The 16052-nt window shown below is 32.4% G+C and overlaps 1 protein-coding gene across 1 annotated transcript in view; it reads right to left on the reverse strand.

Moving 5' to 3' along the window:
* Positions 1-644: 644 nt before the first annotated feature.
* The window catches only part of LOC126735624 (poly(A)-specific ribonuclease PARN-like), a 32372-nt gene continuing 16964 nt past the window's right edge, over positions 645-16052 (reverse strand). The window contains exons 5-12 of the mRNA XM_050439683.1: positions 15892-16013; positions 15683-15801; positions 15510-15620; positions 15378-15453; positions 1638-1693; positions 1411-1497; positions 1040-1277; positions 645-807 (exon numbers count right to left, since the gene is read on the reverse strand). Coding sequence (XP_050295640.1) covers positions 690-807; positions 1040-1277; positions 1411-1497; positions 1638-1693; positions 15378-15453; positions 15510-15620; positions 15683-15801; positions 15892-16013 — 927 coding nt within the window. The 3' untranslated portion in view covers positions 645-689. The remainder of the gene's footprint in view (positions 808-1039; positions 1278-1410; positions 1498-1637; positions 1694-15377; positions 15454-15509; positions 15621-15682; positions 15802-15891; positions 16014-16052) is intronic.

Genomic DNA, 16052 nt, shown 5'->3' on the forward strand with positions numbered 1-16052 from the left:
ATCAGAATGATGTCTTACATCAAAACGAAATATGATGACCTCCATTGAAATGATAAGTTGAAGCAAATTTGGGGTTTCTTAGCGGCATTTGCCAGTATAACTAAATTGCAATGCCCTTGGAAATCCCAAAAGTGTTCAATATAGCATCGATGAATAAAATGGGAACATCGCTAATTGCTTTGTTTAAAAAATCAAAGATTACGCATACTTTTTGATTATATTATTAGCATTTTTCATAGAACTTTTCGAAGTAAATTATCTGGCGTTGTTGATCTTTTTAAAATATTAGATAATTTATCATTTAATGCTACAAATCTTAACTAGCCCACATCATTTCATATTTAAAAGGAAAATCGGTCACAAATTATTAAAAACCCTTCTGTTGTTTTTAATATTAAAAATATTTAGTGTCTCTCTATAAATTTATCTATTTATGTATTGACTTTACCGTACACCTTTAAAAGTTGAGTAATGAAAATTAATCCTTTTATTAACAAAAGAGCTAAATTAAAAAAAAAATTGGTGAGTAGTTCTGATAATAAAACTTAGGTTCAATTTTAATATTATTATAAATAAATATTTTAAACCTTTCTTGTCCGATACATTGTGTCATACCAAAGGTTGCAGGAATAAATAAAATGCTGTTTTAAAAAATAAATCAATTGTTTTACTTGAACTAAACAAAAAGTTTAATCCCAAGTGTCACATTCCGCAAATGTTTTCGAATTGGAATCCGATTCTTCCTCGCATTCGGCCTGTTCTTCTTCGTTGATTCGGTCTATGGATCGTTTAGAATGGGATGAATTACTAAAATTGGAAATAATCATTAAATAGTATGACAAAAGATTATTTAAGAGTCAAATTTAACTAACGTTTAAGCTAAAAAGTCAATAAAAATTAAATTCAAGTTTAATTTTGCTTTTCTAAGCATTTATTTGTACACACAGAAATCGATTTTAAGTAGGATAAACAGTTCCTATTTTAAACCTCGACAAAATATCACAATTTATATTAGTCCCGAAGCAAGTATCGGTTTTACCTATCTAAACTATTTGTTTTTCGCCTTTTCAATGATGGCAAATCACTGGACTTCCTTCGTTTTATTGGGCTGGGTAATATTGGGGGTTTTCCGGCTAATAGGGCCTGACGTCGAGCGTAGGGTATAATGGTGTAAACACTGCTTTGACTTAAGGTCTTAAAAGCAACACCCGCCTGTTCTCTCTTGTAGAGTCCCACATATGCTGAATTGTCTGTAAGCCAGGAAATATGTACTGAGCCTAAAACAGAAATGGAAAAAAACTTTTTTAACAACAGATCTAAGTCGGAAAATAAATATGAGATTACCAAGGGCACAAAAGCATAAAAAATGTAATAAGAATATCATATCAAGCTAGAATTTTTCAAACTTACCAAAAGGACTAAATAATTGTACAATATTACTTGTGGTCCACTCTTTCGGAAATGTTAAATAAAAGACATGCTCTCTCGAAGGATTAACTAAAATAGAAAAAAATTATGTAAATAAAATTCTGATTAAAAAAGCAAGAACTTTCTATTGAGAAATTATCCAGTGGAATGGCATTTTTAGTATCCATATAACAAATATTTTTTCTTTTCAAATGTTGAGTTTTACTTACGATCTTCGCCTGCCAAGTGTAAATATTGACCGTCGGTGAGCATCATAAGAAATATTCTAAAAAGAAAAAACACTTTTATGAACAAAATTAATATATTTATAAATAAGGAATATACAGTAAGGTGTCCATTTATGACACATTTTAACTGCTTATAAGTCGAAAACGAAAAATGACAACAATGTGCGGTTTTCACAGAACTTCATCAATATTTTTAAAGTTTTTTTTGACAGTGTTGCCAAGTTTCAAAATTTACCTGAAATAGGAGGAAAAAAATTGATGATTTTCAAAGGCCGATTTCTCAAAAATTTTAAATGTAACACCCTGTACTTTTTAATTTCACATGAAAGCCTGTTAAATCCCCTTTCCGAAAATGTATAAATTGTCTTAAATTCATTATTTTTTTTACAGAGCCAATTTTAGTAAATGACACCTTTTTGAAAATTTTCCTAGAATACATATTCGGTGATTGATGAACATTTTCTGGTAATTGCCTATCTATCGCTTTAGCATGATCATAATTAAATAATTTGCGCTATTGCCATGTCTATAAAAAGTATTTATTCTCTGTATTAAATTACAACTATTTACAACAATTTTAACAGCAAACAATTGAAGAAATTAATTTTAATTTATAAGTAATAAATTAGCTGCTGAATATGACCCCCATTTTGCTCGGAACACAAATGTAGACGGAGAAATAAGTTGCCGAAGGCGTTTTGTAGCATTCGCGGTGTAATTTGGTTGAAAACATTTACTATGTTAAAGGGTAACTAAAATAGTTTCGGTCCAGAAAAAACCAGTTATCCTACATGTTTCGGACATATAAGATGTCCATCATCAGGAATATACAAAGAGGGTTTTCATCACAACACATAAAAAGCCACAGTGCTTCTGGCAAGGTCAAAGGTTAAAATTACTAACAATAAAAACTAAAAACTACTTTCCCAAATGCTGGAAAGAAGCCTTTGTGTTGCCATTGCCGAAAGTGCATAATCCAACAGATTTTAGTCAATTTAGGTCTATCAGTATTTTACCAACGCTTTCAAAAATTCTCGAACGCATTCTAGACTCTCAAATTCGTAGTTTTCTTAATAATAATGATATTTAACCACCTAAGCAATCTGGATGTAGAACAAATTATAGTTGTACTTCGGCTATGGCGGACGTTATTGATGACGTAATTCGGGCTAGGGATGATGGTAAGATTTCTGCTCTGGTGTTGTTGGATTATACTAAAGCTTTTGATTTCGTTGGCCACTCAATTTTAAAGTCTTTGTTTCATTATATTGGTTTTTCTGATGCTGCTATTAATTTAATTGCCTCTTATTTAAACAATCGGATTCAACGTGTTAAAATAGATAACGAAATATCTGATCCCTTGGAAGTTGAAAGTGGTGTGCCTCAGGGTAGTATTTTAGGACCCTTGTTTTTTATCATTTACACGTGTAGATTTTATCTTCAATTAAAGCATTATGCCCATCATTTTTACGCAGACGACACGCAGTTATATTATTCATTTTTACCAGGAGATTTTAAAATGGTTGAGTTTAAAATTAATCAGGATTTACAAGCTATTTGTGATGTTTCTTCAAAGCATTTATTAAAATTAAATCATTCGAAGTCATCTATAATATTCATAGGTAATCGAACTAATGTAAATAATATTTTAAATGGTATAAACATTCAATTGGGGGACGAAAGAATTCCAGTTGTTGACAAATGTAAGAGTTTGGGCCTTATAGTAGATATTACTATTCGTTTTAAACATCACGTGTCTAATATTCTTAAAAAGACATATCTTGCTTTGAAATTAATTTATTTGCATAGACACCATTTAAGTAAAGATATTAAGAAGCTTTTATGTGATTCATTGGTCCTTTCACAATGTAATTACTGTGATGTAGTGTATGGCTGGTGTCTTGATTATGAGGATAGGGGTAGACTGCAAAAGCTCCAAAACTCTTGCATTCGACTAATATTTGGCATTCGCAGGAGAAACCGCATTTCCCATAAACTTCACGAACTTGGATGGCTTAATATGCATAATCGAAGAATTGCTCATTCTTTAACATTTTTTTATAAAATTTTAATATATCGTAGCCCGCCCTATCTCTATCAAAAAATAACTTTTAGAAATGATGTACACCATTTAAATTTAAGAAGAAATACTATTCTCATTCCGCGACATAAAACACAGTTATTTAAACGATCATTTTCTTACAATTTTGCTTATCAAATTAATTCTTTAAATTGGGATCCGGACCAATTATCAATTTCTTGTAATACTTTTCGTAATAAGATGATTGTACATCTAATGAATCAGCAGGGTATATAATTTAGGTTCTTCTTTTTTAACTTTTTGAATGGTTGTTTTTTTGAGTAAATTATTACAATTTTTGGTATTGGGATCATTTTATTTATTTATTTATTGTCTGCAATAATTTTTCTATTGTTTGTTATTTAACAAAAAATTTAGTCTGTTTTTTGGGTATTTGCAATGTGTATTATTTTGCTTGATGTTAAACTGTCAAATTTAGAATTTAGAACTCTTATATGTAGGTTTATTAGGTATATGATTAAAGAAAAAGCTGTATTTAATCAGTTATTAGTTAAGCGTTACTGTTAATGAGCGTTACTGAAATTACCACTTTTTTTTAATGAAGTGTGGGGCCACAATGTTAAAGACCAGAATCTGCCATTGCAGAATTCTGAATTTTTAGGCCTTTTATTTGCGTAAATTTATTACTAGATTTTGTAAACTTGTATTTTTTTTGTTTCTTCTATGCAAATAAAAAATATTCATTATTATTATTATTATTATAAATAAAAAGGGCATATTAAGATGCACGAGAAAGTGACTAAACAGGGTCTACACAAACATTAAAATTACATAATTACCACACTAGGATAATTGTTATGTCGACCAATTTTTACTATGTTGTTGCGCAGCTCATCCAAATTTCTTAGGGTCGGATTGTAGCAACGGTCTTTTACATATCCCCATATACAGAAATCTGGTATGGTTAAATCGGGAGATTAAGGCGCCCACTCGATTGGATCTGCTCGCCCTATCCATCTGTTTCCTAAAGTAATATCTAAGGAATCACTTGCGACCCTGGAGAAGTGTGGTGGTGCACCGTCTTGCTGAAAGTAGACCGTGTCTAAAATTCCACCCTGCTGAAGTTGAGGATAAAAAAATGTTTCCAACATATCGGTGTAATTGTTTCCATTCACTGTTGCTTCTTCAAAAAAAAAATGGCCCATAAATTTTAGATTTCGATACTGCACACCAAAGGTTCAGCTTAGGAGAATCTCTTTCAAATTCGTTATACACTCGAGGATTTTCATCTCCCCAAATTCGGCAGTTATGCTTATTTACTCGACCACTGATGTGAAATGTTGCCTCATCAGACATTATTAAATTGGTATCCGGCTCATTATTAAAAAGATCTAGTAGTGTTTCGCACATTAAATATCTTTTTTCAAGGGCGTGATTTTCTATTTTTTTAAAAGTTTGAATTTTGTAGGGTTTAAACTTGATTATTTTTAGAATTTTATGTACTTTACTTTTTGACATATTTGTCGTTTGAGCTTTCTTCCTAATAGATCTTTGGTTATTGTTTAAGGACAACACTTCTTTTACCAGCAAAATATCATCCAACAGATTATCTTGGGCATTTAGGTTTGTTGTATAGAAGAAAATTGAAGTATAGAATTGCGTGAAGGTGGAGCCCTTTCAAAAATCAGCCTAAATCTTCTTCTCGTCTGCGTAACTGATTTGCATTCACTGAATAATAACACGCAACGTGCCTTTTCCCGGGTGGTAAACATATTTAAATCTTTCGAAATCTTTAAAAAATGCAAAAATACATATAGAAATCAAATTATTGGGACTGCCCAACGCATGACGTTAAAAAGATTTGACAGTTAAGTAGTTGAAGCCCACAAAATAAATTGTGCAACTCACAGCCTCCTTGACAAGCTACAATTGTTGTTGTTGTCACTTTATACCGATTGTATGTTATTTAATAGGTATTTATTGTAGGCAAATTTTTAAAAAGGTGTCATTTACTAAAAGTGGCTCTGTAAAAAAAATTATGAATTTAAGACAATTTATACATTTTCGGAAAGGGGATTTAACAGGCTTTCATGTGAAATTAAAAAGTACAGGGTGTTACACTTAAAATTTTTGAGAAATCGGCCTTTAAAAATCATCAATTTTTTTCCTCCTATTTCAGGTAAATTTTGAAACACTGTCAAAAAAAACTTTAAAAATATTGATGAAGTTCTGTGAAAACCGCACATTGTTGTCATTTTCCGTTCTCGACTTATAAGCAGTTAAAATGTGTCAGGTTATAGATGGAAACCCTGTATTACGCATACTAGTTATTGCATACTAATATAGAAAAAAATATATTTGCCATAAAATAATAACCAGGGTTTTCTATAATGGAATAGATTCTATTTAGTATATGAGGTTTAATCTTTAAAAAAATGTCTTGAAATTTAGCAGTTATTCTATATTTTGTAGCAAGGGGAAATAAAATTAAAGTATGTGGAACAAGTAAATATGTACTTTGCTTGTCACGCGAAAAAGTAAAATTTAATGTATTTGGTATTAACAAATTTTAAAGATAATATATGTGACTTACAGGATAACTCGTCAACTGGACCTAGCGGTATGAATGAAGTGTAATCAATCAAGTGCTTATAAATATTCTTTCATCTAAAATAATGAAATTTTCAGGATAAAGGAAAGAAGTGAGTGAGAATTTGAATCACTATAGGATTATTCTCACAGCAGTAAGAAACAAGTTTTCGACAAATAAACATGCGCAATAGAGTAGGGGAGAGTGGGGCAAGTGAATCATACGAGGGCAAGTGCTTTTCTAGAAATATGTCGAGCAACCGGCATCATAGCACGACAATGATCAGTGTAGTGTACATGTCTATTAGCGCGTATTGTGTCCTTAAGCATTTAGCTGAAAATTACTAAAATTAAGGTAAATATTTAAATTTTGCGTGTTGTTTTATAATATTTTAAGCGAAATCAATAAGGATTTTCCCCAATTTAAAGGCATTTTCTTAATATTGTATGAAGTGCATACCATAACCTTATATTTGTTTAATACCGCGTTATGCTTAGAATGTTGCCACATTTATCTGCCTTTTCAAGATTTAAATTTTTATGTTTTAGGAACGATTGGGGTAGGTGAGTCAGACATGACTCACTTACCCCACTGTAGTATAAAAAGTTCTTATAAATATATTTTATATATTGCAGAGGAAAAATGGTGCGTAACTACGTGCGCAAAACCCAAAAAGGATCATCCTCAGAAGATGCCATCGTGGTGCCTTAGAAGCGATTCAAAATAAAGAAATTAAAAAAGCTAGTGTGGTTTTTAGTATTCCGAGAACCACCTTACAATCCCGATTAAAGCGTTGACAGTTCACTCCACTTGTAATCAACGGCAGGTTCAAACCCGTATTCACTGAAAAAATGGAAAAGGAATTATGTGAACACATAATTTTGTTAGAACAACTGTTTTATGCACTTTCGACCACAGATCTTCGAAGGATTGCATTTCAATTTGCTGAAGCCGAAATAGCAAACTTGCAGGAAAAGACTGGGTGAGCTCATTTTTAAATCGTCAGAAAATCCTCTCCATTTGAAGACCTGAAGTAACCAGCATTGCAAGAGTAACAGGATTTTCCAAATGTAGGGTTTATGATTTTTTTCAAAACTTAAAAAAGACCTTGGACAAGTTTAATTTTCTGCCGCATCGGATTTTTAACTGTGATGAGACGGGGATTACCTGCGTTCAAAAAGCATGAAAAATTTTAGCAGAAAAGGGAAGAAAGCAAGTCGGACGATTAACTTCTTTAGAGAGAGGAAAAAACACAAGCTTTATTAGCTTGTGTCAGCTCTACAGGTACGTTTATTCCACCATTTATGGTCTTCCCTCGTGTTCGAATGAATCCTGGTTTTTTGAGCGGTTCATTTCCTGGAGCAGTAGGATTTCCTGCTCCATCAGGCTGGATAGATGCTGACCTATTTCTCAAATTTTTAAATTATTTTATAGGCTGCACTAAAACAACAACAGATTGTCCAAGTCTACTGATACTAGATAGACATTCAAGTCTATAAGTCCATTAATATAGTAAACCTGGCTAGAAAATCAGGAGCTTTTATTATAACCTTACCTCCTCACACATCAAATAAGTTGCAACCGCTGGACGTAAGTGTCTTTGGACCATTTAAAACCTATCTGGCAGGAGAAATGGATCACTGGATTACAAATCATCCAGGCTCTAGGATCACAGAATATGATATGGCTCCTATTATTAAAAATGCGCTTATTAAGGCCTTTACGCCAATAAATATTATTCAGGGTTTTGAAAAAACAGGAATCTACCCATATAATCCAGATGTGTTTCAAGACAGTGTATTTGCGCCAGCCGAGAACATTCTTCAAAAGGAATGTAGGACAGAAAACATTAATCCCGTCGAGGGTCCCGTAATAAGTGATGAAGTCTTGTTGAGAAAAGATGATATACTTCTAAAGAATAAGTAACAATTTTGAGCAAGAGCAACCATCATGTAGTTATGTTTCAGTTTCAACTTTAGGCCCAGTTCCAAAACCCTTTCAAAAGAAAGAAAATGCCAAATCCAAATCTAGGCGCATAGAAGGATCTAAAATAATAACCAGTTATCCTTCGATCAATTGGAAGAAAAATTAAAACCAGTGAAAGCTAAGTAAGTAAAAAAGAAACTAGACGACGAAGCAGGGACAAGTACTAGTAATGGAAAAAAATTAAAAGAAGGAATTTCTAAGCAAAAGAAGCAAAGTGCCACGTCAAGAGCAGAAGAGAAACAACACAACATAAAAACAATGCCGGACGAAGAGAAAAACACATTATGCATTTACTGTCATGAGACCTACGAAGACACTTGTTATGAAGAATGGATAATGTGCATGCAATGTGCTTGGTTACATGAGGATTGTTCCGATAATGAGCCAGGTACTAATAATTATGTTTGTGACAATTGTCGTTGATTAATTAGCATTCGGACTCACTTGCCCCATGTGGGTGACTCACTTACCCCTATAACTTGGGGCAAAAGATTCATTTTTCTTTTTTTGTTTTAAGTTTGATATTTTTCCAAAGAGTTAATGTTTAGTTTATTTTTAAGGCTATGTTAGTTTGAAACCAATTAAACTCGTGTTACAAACGATGAAAGTTTTCTTATTTCTAAAACTTAGTAAGTTATACGCCGCAGAGCCTTAATGTAATGTAGAGGTAGAACACCCTGTATATTTAATATAATTATAGTTTTTCGTGCACGAGTATACCGATTAAAAAAACTATATATTACATTATTATAACCAGTGATGAAATTGCATAGCTAAGCATTGACCAATATACACTGACACCAATTTTGTAACAAAGGTAACACAGATTAAAATCAGACTATGTAGAAACGAGATGTTTCTTTTGATAACCCTTTACCACCAAGTTGTCAAATCCTTACACTAAGGTGTCTCACTTGCCCCATCCTCCCCTACGTAGAATGCATTCGCACAGAAACCGATCAGTTTCAAATCAAAAGTTTGATGTTCTTAAACAAATTTCTGATCGGCATCTGATAATCAGACTTGTTTTCGGATTTATTTCAAGCAAAGTGTCAGACAATTCGTGTAGCCAGTCAACGCCGATCTTCGGAATATGAACATAACCTCTAAATTGTTGTTTGTGTTTTGTCGTTTTATATAGTCCCTGATATTCTTTTTGAAAAATTGTATTTTAAATTGTTGGATTAGTCTAAAAATACACATTAAGGAAATTAGTGATTTTGAATCGTTGAAGGAATCTGAAGTATCAGAATTTTGTTGATTCTGAGTTATGTTGATTCCGACACAGACTTTTAAAGAAGATTTACTTGAAGAACGGATAAGACCCAAAAATCAAAACTATTTTGATGAAACTGTCTCCCAATTTAATAGAATAAAATTTGTCAACCATTTTAGAGTAAACCCTGAAGTATCAAACAATTATACAATTTTAAACTCTATTAATAATTCCCATTCCAATATTAATATTTCCCATTTCCCACTGGCATAAAAAAGTGAGGTTATTTTTCTTGTTCCTCTTTTTTTAATTTGGACTCCACTCGACCCGTACTTGATGTTCGCTCAGACGGTTTCAAATCGATCAGAAGTTATAATATTTTACGCATGCGCATCAAGAATGGTTTGGACACAGTCTCAAACTTGTAAGAAATTTACAGTGAGAACAAACTTTATGTTGAATGAGGCCCAAGCCAACTTTTATTTTTCTTAAATGCGCCATATTGAATGTTTGTAAATTCTCCTAGAGAAATGCTCTTTAACCATGTATAACATATTTATAATCGGCCAGGATAGTTGTGCGGAGTAATTCTGTTAACAGTCTTAACAACACCGTGTCTCAGCTCCTCTTGGGTTTCGTATTATATCAGGATATCTCGGAGGCCATCTTACTGGTCGGAGCTTACCCATCTACTTGTTGGAAAATTCACTATTTAAAAACTGTGTGATATGTTCTTTATGTGGCAAAACATGGTTTTGTTGGAAATACAAGGTTTGCAGCTACTGGAAGTAGACACAACTTTAGTTAGTAAGAGATTCAAATATCTCTCGTAATTTCTTGTAAGTTCTCATTAAAAAAACAGGACCAATCACGTGGGTACTCACAACACCTAACCAGACGTTAAATCTAAATATAACTTGACGAACTATTATAGGTGGATTTTCATCTGACCAATACAAATATGTTGACAATTAAATAGTCCAAAGTTAGTAAATTGGCTCTCATCTGACCAAAGGACTTATCTCGTTATTTTTTTGAATAAGCCATTAACAAAATGACATTCATTTAGTGACATCGCCATTCTGAAGTCCCTGGCAGAACCGTTTGTTGAAAATAAAGCCCAAAGTATTCAGATCTATAGTTACGCCACTGTTGTTTCTGATTATAGAAGCATCGGCATATTTGTCTTCTTTATATTTTTACTACTGAAATAAAGTCAGTCTGTGCAGATAATTCAAGAAGCGCGTTTTATTTCAATAACTTTCAATACTATTCGCAGTTGACCGAGCAACACCTTTTGTAATTTCAATTTGCGTAAAGACGTACGAGGTCTCTGAACCATCACACTTTGCATTACCAAATTATCTTTATTTTCATCTGGATTTTTTTTTCTTCAACTTATCAAAACTCCTGTAAGCCACAAGGTTCTCCTTCAGACATCTAAACATATCTAGCCAAAGGAGGGAAAAAAGTAAACTCGAGGTCTCATAAATCAGCGTCTATTAAAGGTTACGCGTTTCGCCGCATTAGGACATCATCAGACCTATCGAAATACAAAAACCACACACTAACTCACTCTAACATAAATAAAAAATATAAAATAAAATTAGTTTACACCATCGTGTATCGTTATTGACTGATGGTGTGTTTAGTGCGGTTAAATTTGATAATGTTATTGAAACGTCGTGAAAATATGGATATACAATTCGAGTAAGTATAATTTATTTTTTATGTGTAATAGTGGAGATATTTTGTTACACTGTGATGCTCAGAATACTATGGCTTATCGTTGGCCAAATTTGGAATAAAATCCATTGATAAGTTAGTGAGTTACAAGGGCGTAAACTTGTATGTTACCATATGGCAACACTAGGCGTTTGCACTAAGTGATTTCAAATAATTACAGATATGGCTTTTCACTTGCGGAAGCGCTTGATATGGTGTATAACGATGATCTTGACGGCGATATTTACATTGAGCCACCAGAACCCAATGTAGACATAGATGAGGACTCAGCTGACGAGGACGATGGCGGGTCAACTTTTTATCGTAATTTGTTATTTTATCATTTTTTTTTTCGTAGGCTAGTTGACAATTTGACAGCTCGACAGTTGCGAGCCCCGGCCGAAATAGGATTATACAATAACGAGAGATTGGGTACCCAATATGAGGTTGAATGTGATGCAAATATAGCAGATCAGGAAACAAATACTGTGCCTACTCCGGTTCTTGTGCAGGAATACACAACTTGGCTAAAAGATAGGCGAAACCAGTCTAAATCATTTATACCTCAGTGGGAAAAAGGAGCAGACTATGCAGTTGTACCGCCAAAATATTTCCCGCCACCAGATTATTCCAGATTTGAGCAAATGTCCGTAATTCAAATTTTCGAAGAGTTTATAGATGATGAATTTATAAAACATTTGGTGGCGGAAACTCGCAGTATGCATTATTTTTTTAAACTAATATTACACCAGATGAAATTCGTTGCTTCATAGCAATATTATTTGTAAGCGGCTATAATAATTTGCCATCTAAAAGGCAATATTGAAGCAGTGGCGAAGATCTTAAAAATTTAGCTGTGTCTCAAGCAATGCGCCGTGATCGATTTTTACAGATCACTCGGTTTCTTCATTGCTCTGATAATACAAAACTAGACAAAAATGATAAGTTCTACAAGATTCGGCCTGTCATAGAAATGTTAAAAAAAACTGTTTGAAAAATTTCGTTCCGGAACAAAATTTGGCTTATGATGAGAGTATGGTTCGATATTTCGGGCGACATAGCTGCAAGCAATTTATTCGTGGAAAACCCATTAGATTTGGGTATAAAATTTGGAGCCTAAATACTACAGGCGGCTATTTGGTAAATTTTGGTGTTTATCAAGGTAAAAGTCCCAAATCTAATGCGGACTACGATTTATTGTTTGGCAAAGCTACAAGCCCTTTGGTAGTAATGTTAGATGAATTGCCGCCAGAGATAAAAAGATATCTCAAAAAGGAATATGATAAATATCTTAATATTCAGATTAACATTCCTGAAACTAATTTAATTAATATTTTATTTGAATAACTATTCCCTCCCTTTCCGGTTAATTGATTTTAATAAAAAACCCCGTTGTTTTCTTAATGTAAACTGGTGGAGACATCTGTTCAACTGTTTTAAAAAATATTTTAAAGTTACTGTGGGTACCGCTATCTAGTACCCATTCGGTTATATGATATATATAGATTTCTTTGTAACATTCTTTCTTAATATTATATATAAATTAATAATACTTACCAATGGACCTGTAAGATGGCCCCCACGATCTCCAGATCTTTCAATTTTGGAGTTTTTTATGGGGGTATCTACAAAATGAAGTGTATTAAACACGTTATGATGGAATTGCCGAACTTCGAGAGGCAATTAATTTAGCCTTTCAAAATCTGCGAAGGAGACCAATGTTTCTATTTAATGCCATTGAAAGAATCACAAAAATGTGCCAATTTTGCATTCGAGAGAATGGTCATCATTTTGAACATTACCTTTAATTTTTTTTTCTTTTTGTTAAATACAGTTGAGTTTTTTGTTTTGTTGCTTTATGCTACAAACCAAGCTTATGTTGTAAAAATTGGAGCTATACTGTTGTAGTGTATTTTTTTTAATAATATGCTTTTGTCTCAATAGGTATATTTTGATTGCATCCAATGTATTTGCAATGAATCCAATTCTTTGTTAGTGATTTGTGTAAGTCTTATCTTTGTTATTGTTATTCATGGCCTACTAATAAATGTATGTCCTTAATTTTAGAAAATTGTCATTTATTTGTATGTTTCTTAAAAAAAAGTGCATACCATTATATATTTTTGAAAAGGTAAAAAGAAGACAAATTTATTAGTGCATATATATACAGGGTGTTCCATTAAAAAAAACATAAGTTTGGCTTATAACTCAAAAACAGTAAATATTAAAAAAAAATAATCTACGCCACTGCATTCTACGGAAAAAAATCTATAAAACTGTTTTTTTACATATTCGATAAGTTAAAGAATAACCGAAATACAAGGGGGGGTCCCAAAATGTCGAATTTTCACAAATGGCCTATATCTTAAAAACTAGGCTTTGGAATTTTTGTTAACGGCATCGTTATTTTCACGGAAAAGTAGCACACTGTCGCAAAAACCGCATCACGCTAACGTTAAAAATAATGGAGATACCCCGCAAAAGTACCCAAAATGGCACACCCTGTACACCCAATTTGGGACACACTGTATAAAAAACCTAGCCACACTGGAACAATCATACACAATGAGTCATTCCATCCTTTTTCACATAAAGTAGCAGCTTTAAATAGTTATGTAAATAGAGCACTACAGATTCCTCAAACAACTGAAAGCAGGGATAGAGAGTTGAATATTATCAAACAAATTGCCCAAACTCATAATTTTTCTCCCAATTTAGTAGACAAAATAAAAAATAAGTTTCTATTACGTAATGCGCTCCAAAATGTCTACATAACACATCAAACAACATTAAGTAATCAGCCAGTAAATAAGTTCATTTCACTTTTCATACAATGGAGCAGTTTCTTATAAAATCCAACGAGTTCTAACTTATTTAAATCGAGCAATTCACTAGTGACTAGGTAACCTATTGATTAATAATAAAGACAAAACGGATGCATTATCTTGTAAAGGAATTTATAAGCTTTATTGTGAGTGTGGTTATTTTTATGTAGGTAGAACGAAGCGTAGTTTTAAAGCTCGGTTTAGCGAACATGACCGATGCATTAGGCAAAATAATCCTGAGTCATTAGTTGCTAAGCATATTATGGAGACCGGTCACCCATCGAATCTACTAAATAATTACAAGATCTTACATAGAGTTCATGACAACATAAATCTAAATAATCTTGAATTACTTCAAATAAAAAGATCTCTCTAATTAAACTAATTTAATTAATATTTTATTTGAATAAGTCTTCCCTCCCTTTCCGTTTAAATGATTTTAATTAAAAACCCCGTTGTTTTATTAATGTAAACTGGTGGAGACATCTGTTCAACTGTTTTAAAAAATCTTTTAAAGTTACTGTGGGTACCGCTATCTAGTACCCATTCGGTTATGTGATATAATATATAGATTTCTTTGTAACGTTCTTTCTTAATTATGACAACTAGATATAGATGACTCTGTTGGTCAGATTAGTTTGAATGGCGGTTATCATAGTTTTTAGATCGTTTTGTGTATTGTGTTGTAACGGTGCTTTTTGAGCTTGAAATTGATCGAATTTTTATTAATACATATTAGACAAAACAAAATAAACTTTGAAACTCCGATACTAATTGCAACTTGCGCTCTATTACCGTTTAAGTGTGAAATTTTGGTATTTCTTGAGAAAAATGCAAAAATTGCCATAAAAAATTTCGACCTACACATATTTAGCTTAAAATGTTTGAAATTAAGTCAGCTATCACCCCCTTAAAGGATTGCATCTAGCTTCCGGACACCCATTGTATATCCATTGCTATTCCGAGTTTAAAGAAGTATATGACAAATTATTAAAAGAATTAAAGCCAGTTGACTTTGCAAGTTTTTCCCCATTTGGTCCACCCTGTACCATTAACAGTTACCAATATCACCATGTATATTATTTTAAAGTGTTAATCTTGTATAGTGAAAAATTTGTTGGTATAGCTGTCTAATCTGCTGAGAAGAAATTGAATGAGAGCCTTGGAGAAGGGCTTTCAGGTAAATTCAATTTACATGGACTTCTCCAAGGGTTTTGACATAAAAACTGCTTTATGGCCAACCTACAGGAATCAAAGACAGTACTCTAGATGCCTGATAAAGGGCCTATTGTAAATGCCCATCTACACACTTAAACTAATAGACAATTCAACTACTTACTTATTCATGTAAGGTTTCAGTAACCTTATTCCTGTTGAACTAAATATATCATTGTTAGATAAACTATGTTGAGTACCTAAAAATAAAATGTCAAAATATTAGAATAAAAAAATTAAGTTCCCAAGTACTTACCTAAATATTTCCATAGTGCAGAGAAGATGAGACCGGTTATAAACGAGTCATATCCAGCTTCATGATCCCTGGTGTCATTTAAATGGTAGCTCTGCCCATCTTGTTCACATTCTAAAGTTTAAAAAATTTGATTACAAAATATTAAGCAAATTAACCAGAAATAATTAATTCACCAAATTTTGGCAACTCAAAAGGTTGCTTTTGTACAGTTTCCAGCAATTGTCCTAGAATTGTTGAAGTAACCTTATCTTTAAATGGTTCTGAACTTGAAATGTACTTTGTATCTAAAACACTAATAAGAGGAGTTACGACAAACAAAAAGTAAAAAAAAAGAATTAAAAAATTATATTCTATTTGTAAATAAAGTGATAACTAAACCTACTTCGTAAATAAGGAATTAGCACATTCCTTGAATTCCAAATAGTCATTTGGTAATGGGGTCAAAAATTTATCAATTGTATGCAAAAAGTCTAATAGCATATTATGTCCAACAACAAGCTTTCCCTAAAAAAAACATTATGAAACAACTGATATAAGTTAACA

Source organism: Anthonomus grandis, chromosome 1, assembly GCF_022605725.1.
Source record: "Anthonomus grandis grandis chromosome 1, icAntGran1.3, whole genome shotgun sequence".
NCBI classification, from domain to species: Eukaryota; Metazoa; Arthropoda; class Insecta; order Coleoptera; family Curculionidae; genus Anthonomus; species Anthonomus grandis.